The sequence below is a fragment of the Xiphophorus couchianus genome, chromosome 24 (assembly GCF_001444195.1).
Source record: "Xiphophorus couchianus chromosome 24, X_couchianus-1.0, whole genome shotgun sequence".
Classification (NCBI taxonomy): Eukaryota; Metazoa; Chordata; class Actinopteri; order Cyprinodontiformes; family Poeciliidae; genus Xiphophorus; species Xiphophorus couchianus.
Genome location: NC_040251.1, coordinates 9,174,641 through 9,190,446, shown reverse-complemented (window position 1 = coordinate 9,190,446; position 15,806 = coordinate 9,174,641). Strand labels below are relative to the sequence as shown.

The window sequence follows — 15,806 nt, the reverse complement described above, 5'->3', positions numbered from 1 at the left end:
TAAAGTCATAATATTATAACAATAATATTATGACTTTATTCTCACTCTACCCTTTCTTCTCAGGGTAGAGTGCCTACTTCGGATTGGGGGGTGTCCTGCCCCAATGGAGGAGTTTAAGTATCTCGGAATCTTGTTCACGAATGAGGGAAAAATGGAACGGGAGATCAACAGACGGATTGGTGCAGCATCTGCAGTGAAGCGGATGCTGTACCGGTCTGTCGTGGTGAAGAGAGAGCTGAGTCAAAAAGGGAAGCTCTTGATTTACCGGTCGATCTACGCTCCTACGCTTATCTATGGTCATGAGCTTTGGGTCATGACCGAAAGAACAAGATTGGGATACAAGCGGCCGAACTGAGTTTTCTTTGTAGGGTGTCTGGGCTCTCCCTTAGAGATAGAGTGAGAAGCTCAGTCATCCGGGAGCCGCTGCTCCTTCACGTCGAGAGGAGTCAGTTGAGTTGGCTCGAGCATCTGGTCAGGATGCCTCCTGGACGCCTCTCTGGTGAGGTGTTCCTGGCACGTCCCACCGGGAGGAGGCCCGGGGAAGACCCAGGACACGCTGGAGGGACTATGTTTCTCGGCTGGCCTGGGAACGCCTTGGGATTCCCATGGAGGAGCTGGAACAAGTGGCTGGGAAGAGGGAAGTCTGGGCCTCCTTACTTAGGCTGCTGTCCCTGTGACTTGACCCCAGAGAAGCGGAAGAAGATGGATGGATGGATGGATGGATGGATGGATAAAATCATAACATTACAAGAATAAAAGTGGTAGTATTATGATGCTTACGTTACTCTTAATATTATGAATTTATTTGTGAAATATGACTTTCTCATATCACGACTTTATTCTCACATTGTTTTGATTTTATTCTCGCAACATGACTTCATTCTCATGACTTCAACATGACTTTATTCTCGTAATTTTATTTATTTTCTTACTGTGGCCATAATACTCTGTCGTACAAGTTGAACTGAGTTTCTTATTTTTGCATGTTTGCTGTACTGTCGAGGGCAGCAATTTGGCAACCTGACCTGTTTGCAGTTCATGCAAAGCAAACAGCAACCTCTGCAACTGCCCACAAGACTTGGAAAAGCTTGAGGAAATGATATGGTCCATTTTGTCCGTGCTGTTAGCCCTGTTAGGAGATTTCAGATTCTCATAGTCCATGTGTGGGTTCTAACCGGCTGCTATTGATTCCTCCAACAGTCCAAAAACCTGTATGTTCTTTGGTTGAGATTGTATTTATCTCAGAGGTCAGGACTTCTTGTTCCCATTAAGCACACAAGTAGTTACAAAATGCAGCTGGTGCCAGCAATAACTGGAAGCTTTAGATTTTTGGGGTCAAAAGTGATAAATTAAATAATCTTTTTCAAAGGCATTTTTGGTTTTATCTCAGGTTGTCTTGATCTGATATTGAAGTTATTTCAATGATCTGAAATATTTAAGTGTGACAGAAAAGCAAAACTGAATTCATATGCAAACAGACATAAATGCAAATTAATCATGAACATGTGACTTCATGGTCACTTTGTGGTAAATAGAAAAATTAAGCTGGATTTTCCATTTTATATATGTTTAGCTTTTGCTTATTAATGTTTAGTCGTTTTATAATTGGTAATTGCATGATGTTTTTAGGATGTTTATGTTTTTATAATGTAAAGCACTCTGAACTGCCTTGTTGCTGAAATGTGCTATACAATAAATTTGAACTTGATTATTCACAGTACAGTTTCAACTTTAACACTTGAGACAATCACTTTCGCTTTAGGCCAGTGAAGAAACACTTATCTTTGTTTAAGATGTCAACCAGGCTTGACTGTGTTGTCACTCCGACAGTCATGTTCAATTCATTAGAATGAGGCTCATTTTTATATTAAAAGTACCTTTTGAAAATTGAAGCTAGTAAACATTTCAATACGGCTACATTAATGTATGAAAACAGTTTGTTATGGTCTGATTTAATATTCAAATTGTGAACACATTTTCATTAATTGTAAGTGGAAACATCCTCATAATTAATAAGAACAAAGGCTGCCAAATATCCATCTGTGTAACTAATATGTTTTGACTTGGTGATAAAGTTCCTGAATTAAATTGACTTTTCAATAATATTCTGATTTATTGAACAGGTTTATACATTTAGCTTTATTCTTAGACAAAAGTACTTTTTGACCCTGTTAAATTTATTGATGCATTTGAGCATGACTGCACAAAAATGGCAAACAGGAGAGAACAGTTTTATATTTGCAGTTTGCAGAGGGTTTGGTGGGGGCTAGTTAAAATATGCTTACATGCAGTGCCAGCCTACTGGGCAAGTTTATTTAAGAGCATGAAGTTATATATTCACTTGCATTTCACCCAACAGCTGACCATGACGGTTGCATGACAAGGCCAGACATTTTATTGCCTGTAGTTTGGATTAGAATTGAAAGAAACAGAAACTACCAAGGCTGAAGGTGAGAATCAGTTTTATCAACCTATCAGATTTCATCTTACTGCAGATAATATTATTTAATTTCATCATTTCAAAGATAAATGTTGCAACATTTAATAAGACACTGATTAATTTTTTTACTGGTATGCTGTACTTTCCCCACACTTGTGCTCATTTCAGTATTGAAGGAGCTGAGGCCGTTGCCTACACCTTTGATGTCTTTTTGGTTCACTTTGTAAAACCAATCACGCATGTGGTTATGTATGTTCTGCATTATCAAACTTGAAAGCAATCTAACTTTCCAACTTGAGGATGCATAATTTGGTTTTATCAGCATCTGTATTTGGGTCTGTGAATCTGTTTTTTCTCGTTTCTGTCAGGCTTGTCTGCCTTGAGAACATTTTGTGCTGCACATATAGCTTGCACATGTGGTTGTGGCAAACGTGCACACACACTCGTACAGAAACCAAAGTGCAATGAAACATAAACAAGGCCATCTTATTGGTTTGCTGGTTAGAGGATGTGGCTCAGGTAAAAAGTTTCAACCAAGCAGAGAATAGCTGTAACAGAAACATGATCAAAACAGGAATAGCTCCAAAGTACACAACAAGCAGTAACTGGTGATTGTAATCATTCATATTTAGTAGAGAGATATGTTGATTTAATTGGAGGAGTTTTCTGGACTGCTTAAAAATGTGCTAAAATAACAAAAATATTACCTAGCAGGTAGAGATTTTATAAAAAGTAACCTGAGATACGTTTGCTAGTTTAAAATATGTTAAAGATCTGCTGTTGTATCAATGTTCCAAGCCACTCAGATCTTCTGGTCCAGGTCTACTCTACCTCTCAAGAGTCAGAAGTAAACATGAAGAAGCAGCATTCAAGGGCTCATTTATGTTCCACTAGTCTTCAACAAACCTCCAGAAAACTGCAGTATTTTTCCAACTTGTCATCGTTTTCATTTACTTTGCTACTGTAATGTAATGGTTTTTGCTAGTTTGTAGTTTTGTTTTCCTTCTAATCATGTAAATGACTTTGAATTGCCTTGTTGCTGAAATTATGTGAGATAAAATTGTCTCGCCTTAAAGTAACAAAGTAGCTGGAGACTATCAAACCACTACCACCACTTTTTAACTTTTAATCTTTTTTGTCTCAAATTTTGTTAGTTGTATGCCACTTATAATTGGACATAAACATTCACAACCAATTCTACTTTCTTCCCAATTTGTCTTTAATATTGTCAAGATGTTTTCTAGGAAAAGTGGGATTGATTTTTTGAATAAGTAATGAATAAACTTTAGGGGGTTTGAATTAAAATATATTTTCAAATGCAAAAGATCAAGTATAAAACTAATATTGTAATTATCTAGAGCAGTGTTTTTCAACCACTGTGCCGCAGCACACTAGTGTGCCGTGAGTGATCGTCAGGTGTGCCGTGGAAATTTCACCTAATTGGTCTAAAAAAGATTTTTTGAAAACAAATTAATTATCTGCAAATAATATGCTATCTTCGAGTGTGTGTGCTGTAGTAGTGATTAGCGGCATAATTATGTAATTTCCTTACCACTAGATGGCAGTAGGAACATAGCATTGTACGTTAAAACAAGAGAATTAGTGATGCGTGAATGTGACAGGTAGCGGTGAGAGCATTGTATCTAGCAAGACTGTGATGACAGTGATGGAAAAGTTTATAAAAAGAAAAATGACTATATATTTAATATAGGTGGCGATAGAGTATCATTTGTTTACATTTTTGGTTGGTGGTGTGCCTCGTGATTTTTTCAATGAAAACAATGTACCTTGGCTCAAAAAAGGTTGAAAAACACTGATCTAGAGAGATATGCTTGATTTAATGACTCCAGTAGTGACAATGGATGCTATACAAGTTCAAATGTTCGCAAAGTGGCATGAATACTGGTAACAATTAACATACAGTACTACTCTTAGGTCCAATAAAAAGCAACGCAATTCAAATTTAGGTTACTCAAATGCTCTTTAATCAATTGCTTGCAACAGGTTGAGTTATAGTTGTTGAGAAAGAAGTGGTCGTTTGATGCATTCTGCAGGAAATGTGCACGGCTGTAGTGTGAACTGACACAATGTGTGTGGTTTTCGACAACCACAAGACTTTGAAGGACATTTTGGCCAAGCAGGTATAGCTACTGTGGTTTACCCAAACAGTACTGCGTCTCATTTTGCAGCTTTGCAGCTGTTCAGATAACCAGCTTGAAATCTGTCTACATTATTTAACTATGTATTTGTGAATAAAAATTGTTTTTATGCTGCTAAGCTCCTTGAGATGGTGCTGTGAGTGGGCACTATATAAATAAATATATTATTTTTATATAATTTTCAGACATGTTGGACCATATCATTTAAAACTGCGCACATCCTAAAAACCTTATGTAAAACACACAAATAAACATAACTCTTCAAGCTGAAAAAAACAAAAAAAAACATTTAAAACATGGAAACTTGGTGCCATGGATCTAAATTTATAGTATTTTCTGGTGATCAGATGTACAATAATGTAAATTAACATTTAAATGGAGTTTACAAGATGAAATGTTTAAGTATAATTCTGGACAACAAACTTATTTGGAGGCCTCATATTTAATATATTAGAAATACAATTTCTAAAAACTATCAGAATATTGTTTAAAATAAAATATTCATGTTTGTTAACATTTCAACATGCTAAAGAGAGAAGTAAAGTAAATATAAAAGTTACTAGTGGTGAAACTGCAATGAACTGAATGATAATCTCAAATTATGAGCTTCTTTGGTGAGTTTTAACTGTTATGTAGATACTGTATGTATGTATATAAGTATTCTGTAAAGATATGTATGCGATTTTTTGATTATCAATTTATGAAAAAGCATTTTATTTTATTTTATTATGTTGTAAATTTAACAAAATTAAGTTAATCTCAATCTGACATTATGTGTCTGTTATACAGAAATGAGTCCAGTTCTGGTGATCCTACTGTTGTCTGCAGCGCTGCTGTCAACTGGTGACGGTGGAAAAGTGTTGGTTTTCCCAGTGGATGGGAGTCACTGGCTGAACATGAAAATCCTTTTGGAAGCATTACATTCTCGGGGGCATGAGATAACGGTGTTCCGCTCCTCAACCAGCTGGTACATTTCTGAATTTTCCCCCCTTTACATGTCCATTACGATTCAACAGGAGCAGCCAGGAAACATCGAGAGCCAAGAAGTTATGACGTCTTTCCTGGAGAGGTCTATGGAAATCCGTCGAAATGAAGGAACATTATGGGCTTTCTTTCAGTTTTACAGGAATGTGTTCGATATGTTTGGAGAAAACCAGAAGGATGTAGCAAAGTTGGTCATTAGCATCTTTGAGAATGAGACTCTGCTAAGGCAGCTAAATGAAACTGGATATGATCTTTGTCTGACGGACCCTGCGTTCCCAGGAGGAGTGCTGCTGGCACACTATCTCCAGCTTCCTTTGGTGTTGAATGTACGCTGGATTCCCGGTGGAGAGGGTCACTTTGCTATCGCTCCTTCTCCTCTGTCCTACATTCCTGCTTTGTTCTCCCATTTCTCTGACAAAATGCACTTTTTCCAAAGACTCCACAACATTATCTCCCAGGGCATGCTGGTCTACATGTACTACTATGTTTCTGGTCCAAAATACCAGGTTGTATGTGATAAATATTTTGGAGATGACGTGAATACCTTGTCTCTGATACAGGCTGCAGATCTCTGGTTAATGCGGGTTGATTTTACCTTTGAGTTCCCTCGCCCCACCATGCCCAACGTCATCTACATTGGAGGCTACCAAGGAAAACCATCCAAGCCTTTGTCATCGGATTTAGAGGCATTTGTGCAGAGCTCTGGTGAACATGGAGTAATTGTGATGACTCTTGGCACTCTGCTGAGCGACCTTGGCCCCGAGGTGTCAGAAACCTTCGCATCAGCATTTGCCAGCCTCCCTCAGAAAGTTTTGTGGAGACATATTGGTAAACAACCAGCTGCTTTAGGGAACAACACTATGCTGGTTGAATGGTTGCCTCAAAACGACATCCTTGGCCATCCTAAAACTAAGGTTTTCATCACACATGGAGGCACCAATGGCATCTACCAGGCCATCTACCACGGCGTACCAGTTCTAGGCATTCCACTTATCTTTGACCAGTACGACAACATCCTCCGTCTGAAGGCACGAGGTGTGGCTGAGATAGTCGACGTGACCAAAATGACTGTTGACTCTCTGAAAAGCGCTCTGAAGTCCATTTTAGACCCAGAAAAACCCTACAAGCAGAATATGGTCAAACTATCACAGCTTCATCATGACAAACCAATGAAACCCGTTGACAGTGCTGTATTCTGGGTCGAATATGTCATGAGGCATCGGGGTGCGCCACATTTGCGCTCCGAGTCTTATAAGATGCCCTGGTATTCCTACCACTGCCTAGATGTGATGGCATTCTGTTTAGCAATTGTGTTGCTTATCATTTTGATGATTTGGGTTTCCTGTAGAACCTGCTTTAGCAGTTTGATTAGAACCAGGAAGTCTAAGGTTGAATAGAGGGAGTGATAATACATTTTGTTGTAGGTAATCAAGAGCAGGAATTTACAAAGTGTCACCATATAAATTTTCTTGAAATCACTGTATTAAACCACACAATATGTCCTCTAAAAAATATGGTGAAAAATGTTTTTAACTCAATAAATACCACAGCATATACCTGATAAGACCATTTTTGATACTGCAGTAAAAAACATTTTGGAACTACTATTAACTAGTATTTACTTCTGATCAGAAGATCAGTAGTCTTGATGTTAACTTTTTCTCATCAAAGCCAAAAAGATAACATCATCCATCCATCCATCCATCCATTTTCTGTTCACCCTTTGTCCCTAATGGGGTCGGGAGGGTTGCTGGTGCCTATCTCCAGCTACGTTCCGGGCGAGAGGCAGGGTACGCCCTGGACAGGTCGCCAGTCTGTCGCAAGCATCAAAGTAACTTATTTTGGTGAGATGGAAACATTGAATCGGTTACATAACCCATTACCCGGATCTATGAACCAAAAGCAGAAAGACATGAGCAAAGACAGCACCAACACTACTGCATATCACATTTATTATTATTATTATTATTACTATAGCAAAATACTGAAAAATGAAAAAGGGATCGACTAATTTTATTGTTGTTGTAATGTGTCTGTCAATACGGCACTTGAAAATCTTAGAACTTACTCAGGTGGTCGTTGTTATGAAAAGTTTAAGAACCACTGCACTGTGTGGATGAATTATTTCCGAACGTCTCAAACTGCAAATAGCAATAGTCACTGACTAGTGCTGCCAAAACAATCAAAGACTGCACTAGTTGTTGCTCAGTTGCAAAATACATTTCTATGGATTCTCTGACTCTTTAAAGAGAGAGCAAAGGATTGGAAAATAATATGCAACAAATCTTCCAAATTCAGTACATTTGCATGTCAACAATGAGTACTATCTGATTATAGTGTGATGTGAATTCCAAAGTCCATTGTTGTTTGAGTTTATTATTTTGGTTAGAAAGGCAGTTTTTCAGTCTCAACTCAATGTGTGAACAGAATGAATACTTTCAAAGGTTTGAGAGTCCCATATAAATCTATTGCTGCTAGTGCAGAAAGCAGGTTCATAATCACACATTAGTAAAGTAAAAGTTGGTGACAGGAAATAATGTGTTTTGCATTATCAGATAGAAACAGCTGCTTGACATCACACCAAGCATCGGTGAAAAAAGTGTATTTCTGTTTTAAAAACACTTATAGAAGAAGAAAAAAAACATATTCTAATTCTACACTGCTATAATTTCCAGTAATATGCAACAAATCTTCCAAATTCAGTATATTTGCATGTCAACAATGAGTACTATCTGATTATAGTGTGATGTGAATTCCAAAGTCCAAAATGAAACAAGGTCACATGGGAATCATCATCATGACTCGGAAAAATCTGCTAAAGAGTTTTCTGTATTGCTGCCACATGGCTACACTAAGAAATCTGTATATATTTCATTATTTATCTATATTGTTTGAGTTTATTATTTTGGTTAGAAAGGCAGTTTTTCAGTCTCAACTCAATGTGTGAACAGAAAGAATCAAAGGTTTGAGAGTCCCATATAAATCTATTGCTGCTAGTGCAGAAAGCAGGTTCATAATCACACATTAGTAAAGCAGAAGTTGGTAATAGGAAATAATGTGCTTTGTATTATCAGATGGAAACAGACGCTGCATTGTTTAAAAAAGTGTGTTCCTCTTTTAGAAACATTTATAATGCCTAGAAGGGGAAAAAAACCCCCATCAAATTCTAATTCTATAATTTCTCTGCTATAATTTCCAGTCAGTGTGTGCATGACTGGGTGAAGAAGAGGTGAAGAAGGCAGAGTTTTAGCTCACATTCAGGATGTGACACAGTTCATGACTGTGTCACATCTCGGTTCATGCGCTATCTTCAAGTTCATTTTATAAATAACGTGTTAAATGAGATTAAAACTGTTCGAAAAGTAAAGCTATCATTAGCTGTAAAAGTATAACCGTTATTCTTTGCTTTCAGATATGAATATGATTGTTGGTCCTGTTTCCTTAAATTGTTAGTCACACCTGGTTTGAAATTAAAGAAAAAATACTTTGCTTCTAATGAATTGGCTTATAATGAAAAAGGTTCTGGTACCTGCAACATTTCTAGAGAAATGCTGCTTCATGTATAGCAACTGAAACCGTGGTGTTTGTGTTTTAGTTTCAGATCCGCCCAGCTACCACTGCTGGGTTTTAGTGACGTAAATTATTTTCTCCTGTTGGTTTATTATCTCTGTGATGGACAGGCAACCTGCCCAGGGGAAACAACCAATCAGCACCAATGATTGGTTAATGCTGCTCCTGGACGATTGGCTGCTGTCAAAATGCCAGCTAATAGTGCATCAAGTAGTATTGTGCTATTACTATTACTCCATTTATTCATGTTGATATCTAATGAATAAATTGAGTATGTTTTGGTTTATCATCACTTCAGTCATTACATTAAACAATCCTAAGACTATCCATCAATATAAATATATTAAGTCTATATTATTCTTGTCATGTTGAGGGTGAAATATGATGCATATATTCAATGTTTTGAATGTTTCAGGGCAGTGCATGGTGTAGATGTAGAGCAGCTACCCTGTATACAAAAGTTATTTGTTCTCAAAGCAGCAGTAAAGGGTTTGAACTCTTTGTGACCTTAACCATATATCTTGACCCTTCTGTTTTTAACCATTTCTTATTTAATCTGCTCAAAAGATCAGAAATGCCAGAAAAACCTTTAAAAAAAGAATGCTAATCAATGTTTGCTAGTAACCCCCCCAACACATACACATGCAGATTAATAAAAAAGGTTAGTTGATAAATGAATTGGAAACCTAAAATTTGAGCTTGTGTCCATAAAATGGATTTTGTAAGCATTGCAGTTTTGTGTTGAATAATCAAGAACTTTGATAAAATATAAGTTACATAAAACATTAAATAATTAAGATGTTCTTGTTTAGGAGGGGTGTTTGTAAATATTGAAGCAAAACAGTATGTGTGACAAATATATCTGCTAATCAGTAAAACACTTTATAAAATATATTCTCTCCAACACAGATTCTAACATACTAATATAAGCACAAGTCAGAAGAGAACTAATTGAATAAATTGGAGTTTATACATTGTACAAGGTTTTATTATTCTAAAATAATAGGATTCTCATTATTATTCTATTACTATTCTAGTAAAACACTGAAACCGATTTGACTTCATTTTAAATCTATTACTTTAATTCTTTGCATCTGACAACATAAGAAAAAATAAATCAAAGCGTAAAACAATTTACAGAAATGTACAAAATATCAATTAATATATTGAATGAAAAAGAAAAATGTCACAAGTCATCTGGGTCACTCTGTGCTACCGGCGCAGAGCAGGAATTTGACTTAAACAATCGACTGAACATCTGTTGGCCTCCCTGCAGCTGCTGCTTGAGGTGAGCACCCATGTCTTCATAAACGTGGAGGTAAACCAGCGGGTTGAGAGCGCTGTTCAGGCTCACAAGACCACGACTTGCCTGACGCATTATAAAGACTCCAGAATCCCATTTGGGGCATATCTTCTTATTTATGAGGACTCTGGAATACATGCTGAGGTTCTTGAAGACATGGTAGGGTGCATAACAGAGCAAGAAGAGAAGAATCAAAATTACCAACAGCTTGAAGCTTCGTCGTTTCAGGTCCTTGTCAATCGTATTTGAGCGGCAGACAACCAGAGTCACGTGTCCGTAGCTCCAAATGGTGATAAGAAATGGGATGCAAAATCCAAATGACGTCCATATGATGGAGTACTTCAGGTAACTCTTCATATGTTGATTTGAGGTACTGTCAAAACATTTTTTTTTTCCAAATGTTTTTGGGTAGAACATGTCTGGAGAACTTTGAGCACAAACCAGAATCAAAACCACGGCTGAGATGACCACAGAGTGAGTCGTAGTTAATCTCCCCATCGTTCTCATGGGATGGACAATGGACAGGTACCTGTACACACTTATACAGGTGAGGAACCCGATGCTGCAGTACAGATTCAGGTTGAAGCAAAATCTTGTTACCAAGCAGAATTCTTCTCCAAAGATCCATTTGTTTCCTTTAAGGTGGTACACGATCAGAAAGGGGAGAGTGAGCAGATACAAAATGTCTGCTAGTCCAAGGTTTAGGACAAAGATGTTGATATTTCCCAGTTTCCTCCAGTTGTTCCGCAAAGAGTTCAATCCCCATCCATTAGCAATCAGTCCAACAATAAACACCAAGATGTGAAGAGTAGGCAGTATTTTATGTTCAAATAATTCCTTATCTGGTTGAGGACAACTGGTTTTATTCATTTTGTCTTCCAGAAACAAGTGATCTCAGCCCTTCTCCTCCGAAGCTCCGCTCACAGATGAAAATAAACTGAAAGGAAACCTGCCATAAATAACTTCCTTTTTGAAGCCCTGCCTAGTTGTAGGCAGAGTTATCTGTGCATTTAAATAAAAAGAAGAAACTGCAACATGCTGTCCACACCTATCTAGAGAGTCATATTATAGGTGTGGTGCAGATTTTATTTCTTTATAAGTGAAAGAGAAATTAAGAAATGCTAATGATTCAATATAATAAAACCTGTATATTACATTTGACCTTTGTAGCAAAAATATCTTGTTATAAGTGAGATAATATGCCAACCTAACAAGTACATTTATATCAACTAAGGAATTATTGACCAACTCCATAGTAGTGAAAAGATGGCCTTGCTGTGAATGTTGGCTCTGCTCCACCATCAGTTTCAATTACATTAAAGATTTCTTCGGTTGTCAGGGGGGTTGCATGTAATACTGAGCAATACTTTGTGTTTAAACCGAACTAAAACCAGTTTAAACCTCGCGTTAAGTCATGAGATTTGTTTTTGACCTTTCTTCAAGTTGGATTGAGTGTTTGGTGCCATCTGGTGGCGGTGAAAATCATTACACCCATCTGGTGTTTACATGTACATTTGTTGATTTTTAAGCAGTTATTAATTAAACAAACTCTCCTCAGACATATAATTATTGATATTTATATGCATCCACATGTGTTTGCCCTAGAAAACCAGATTCTGTTGTGAATGCAATGCAGTTTTTACATTTAAAAAATAAAGACTATTGGGAACAATGAAATTAGTTATGCTTCTAAATATGCTTTTAGGCAACATACCTGGAAAAATGCAACCACCTTTCACTTTATACCTTAATAGAAAAAAAAATAAAATCCCCTGAGATTGACCAATTGCTAGTAGTACACATAATCTAATATGTGTATTGCTAGATTTAGTTTAAAAAATATATGTTCCATAAATCATTTGTCATGCATTTACCCATGTAAAACAGAACACATTTTCTGATTACCAAAATAGAAACAACTGTTATCTTAATATATGTATTTTAGCTAGGTAAATATGTAATGCAAGTCTTCTGTCGGCCATTATGTTTAAGTTTGTTTCGAAGTCGCAACGTTACATGAAGTCTCATCTATTCAGAAAGTGGATCTATGTGTCTTTCTCACTGGCTTTGCCCTGAAACGATAACAGGGTTTACACAGAAAACCTGGAGTTGAATTTATTACTTTTTACTACCTTTTACTGGCCTTAATTTGAGCTCATTTAATTTACTACCACGAAAACCCTGTTGTTAAATGAGGTAAGTGGTCCTGCTGGGCCTGAAAAAGTTTGAGAAACACCAAAACTATCTGGTAAGATTTTGTTTTTGCAGTGTTGTGACACAAAGACAGGTACTGGGTTGTTCAGTACCTGTCTTTCTCATCGTCTATTGACGTGTAGCTCGCCTTGTAGCACTTAATGCCGTGGATAAAGTCCGACATGGCCTCTTCTATGATATCGATATAATCCGGGCTGCCAAATTTTACTTACTGTAAAATAAATGAACCAACTGCTGTTTCTCCAGAGTCTCTGAGACCCCCAGAATTGACTGCTAGTTGTCCTGAGTACCCGAGTCTACCTGACTTCCTTACCGACTCTCCACAGCCAATCGGCCTGTGCGTCCTCTCAGCATGTCCATTCTCCACAGCCCTATGTTGACGTGGCCACTCCTTCTGCTGGTGTGCCTGAGCCGGCCGGTCTGCCTCAGCATCGGGGATCCAGAGATCGGGGCGTTTTCCGGAGGAACCAGCGTTGGCAGCTCTTCCGACCTGCGCTGTACCACATTGTTTGACTCATCTACTGCCGTCAGGTGAACCCTCTCAGGGGATTTCGTCTTCTCCTTTGACATGGGCTGGCTCTACCACTCTCCCCCAGGCTCCTTCATTGCCACCGGCTCCCAGGCCCTCGCCAGGGGTTTCCTCCAGACCTTCTGCTGGGAGACCGTCACCATTTTTTAACGGTTCCGGACATCCTCAGGTTTTTCCCTCATAAGCCAGTGAGTGGCTTATGAGATTGAACTTCCGTCCAGCGCCCCTACCCCCAGCCTTCTTTGGGCGTCTGGTAGACGCTGTTGAGGGGGGGTACTGATCTGCTCCTCTTTATTTTACCAGTTTTGTCTTGTTTACTCCTTGTTTCTGTGTGACTTTCCTTGATCGCCATCAGCCGTTTTCTGTTTGCTGATTATCTCTCGCCTATATTTAAGTTATCTGCGTGTCCCTTATCGGGGCGGATTCTTTGTTGGTGCTTTGAGATCCTAGGTGAAGCCGAGCACGTTTTGATGCACAGCTGTTTACTACCTGTTTTTGCATATTAAAACTACTTTACTTGCCCAAGTGCAACCTGCCTGCAAACCGGTTGATGGTATTTCGTGCACTTGATATTAATTCAAATTGCTCTACAAAAGAAAAGGAAGGATAATGAAATTATACTCCATCAACCTGTTGATATTACTGACACACTCCCTCTGTGTCTTTAAGGCATTGTAATCATGTTGTGGTAGAAATATAAAGCTGTATTTCATCAGAAAAATAAAATACTCTGGGATAGGGGAATCATGTTTATGCTGAACAAATGTGGCCTTGAGGAACATCACATGTAATATTGGTTTGCTCAGATTTATGATTTCCAATTGACAAAAATCACTCCCAGTTAGCCAAGAGACCTGAACCAGTTTAGATCACAAATCTGGTCAAATGCCTAAAAGTAAAAGAAAAATCAATTATTGTTCGGTTTCATGAGTTTTCATGAGCTTTGCACTCACTTGCGGATCCTCATGGCCTCTTCGTTGTCAGGTTTAAAAAAACTCAAAGTTCTTGTAGGTCTTGGCTGCCTCTCTGCGGTACTGGCCCACATTAAAAACTGGTGGAAATTCAAAAAAAAATATCTGGGTTTGAAAATGCAGCATTCAATTAATTGCTATATACATTAATAAAATAAATAAATGTAAGAATTTAAAGGTTCAAACGGACCTTTTGTAGGAACTCCGATCCAGTTTAGATAGCGGGTGAGCTTCTTGGAGATGTATGTCTTCCCTCTGGCAGGTAATCCCACCATCACAATCACCGTTGGGGAGTTGCAGAACTGAGGTACAGACGCTGAAAGGGAAAACATACACCGAAAACCACAGAGAGGATGTAATTCTGGACTGGGTCGGTGATTAAATAATCTGGAAATCAACATCCGTTAGGTACAATCCAGCTCGGTGGGGCTCAGTGTTGTTTGTGTCATTGGATAGGTAAACTTCATTAAAAGAACAAGAGTTACACAAGGAAACTCACATTTCTGCAAAGCAAATCTGGATTTCAGTGAAAACTCTTAATATCAGACATCAAACACTTTGCTTCATACTCAGATTTGACAATAAGTAATATAAGACCTAAGACAGCAATAAATCATGTCTAATTATTTCTAATCTTTTATACTGTAAACTGGTGTGTGAGACAGGAATGTGTCCTACTAGTTGAGCAAGTAACACAAGAAGGAACTTCTCATAAATTTAGATGAGCACATTTGGGTTTGTTTATATAAAAAATTCTTCAACCACCACTAGAGGGTGGTTTTATTTTAAAATAAGAAATTGCCTTGCCAAGTTTTATATATATTTATATATATAAAGTTGTGTGTGTGAGGACGTAGAAAAGGCAAAGGGCAATGAGTAGTTGACTGTTGCCTCACATTAAAACAATCAGCATGGATTTCTACTGAAAAGGAAGCCTACACAGTCTTTAGAGGTGTTGCTTTTGACAATTTGGCAAGAGCCTTGCAAAAGTCTTCCCATCACTTAACATTTTGTCACATGGTAACCAACAACTTCAATGTATATGTTTAGGGTCCCTGTGCTTTAAAATCCAAAGAGTTATTCATGCTTACCAAACATGGACAACCAACATCTAGTTTTATTAGAACAAAAATCCAGAGAAGCCCCTACTAATTCATAAATTATGGACTACTTATTCTATTGAACACAGGGAACCAATATGTGATTTTATACTTTTACCTTTTTGTCTATTTTTTTTGTTTTGTTTTGTTTGCATTTCCTTCTAATTTATGCAAAACATTTTGCACTGCATGTTGCTGTTCAACAAGGCAGCTGAACAGCAACATGCAACCCTGGAAGTCAAGAGACTGTTATCTCTCTGTAGGAGATCTTAAAAGGATTACTTTTTAATCTTTCACTTACTTTCTGCAAACGGAGCAGGCTGGGAAATACGTGTAGTTAATACAGAATCGAAACTATGAATGATTGAGCCCGAGAGTTAAGTATGATGCTTCTCTTAACATCCTCTCTAGAAGTTACATCAACCTGATCTAAATACAAACTGTGGTTTTGATTCAATAAAATAATAGGAAATTTTAACTTTAGGTTGTTTTTTTTCTTATGCAATAGTTAATCACTAGGTGATGTAAAGGAATGT

At 37.7% G+C, this 15,806-nt stretch overlaps 1 protein-coding gene, 2 long non-coding RNA genes and 1 pseudogene across 3 annotated transcripts; 2 read left to right on the top strand and 2 right to left on the bottom strand.

The window, feature by feature from the left end:
* Positions 1 to 2,353: 2,353 nt before the first annotated feature.
* On the top strand, positions 2,354 to 7,139 carry LOC114140362 (UDP-glucuronosyltransferase 2A1 pseudogene; annotated as a pseudogene).
* LOC114140403 (uncharacterized) lies at positions 6,179 to 12,104 on the bottom strand. The gene is made up of 3 exons (XR_003594570.1): positions 11,814 to 12,104; positions 10,008 to 10,015; positions 6,179 to 6,189 (listed from the first exon to the last, which is right to left on the bottom strand). It is a non-coding gene; the product is annotated as an uncharacterized LOC114140403 (long non-coding RNA).
* Positions 7,826 to 9,088, top strand: LOC114140405 (uncharacterized). Its single transcript, XR_003594573.1, has 2 exons — positions 7,826 to 8,027; positions 8,547 to 9,088. It is a non-coding gene; the product is annotated as an uncharacterized LOC114140405 (long non-coding RNA).
* LOC114140386 (P2Y purinoceptor 1-like) lies at positions 10,214 to 11,384 on the bottom strand. The gene has a single exon (XM_028010199.1). It carries the CDS (start codon positions 11,324 to 11,326, stop codon positions 10,340 to 10,342), a length of 987 nt encoding a protein of 328 aa, XP_027866000.1. The 5' UTR covers positions 11,327 to 11,384; the 3' UTR covers positions 10,214 to 10,339.
* Positions 12,105 to 15,806: the final 3,702 nt, after the last annotated feature.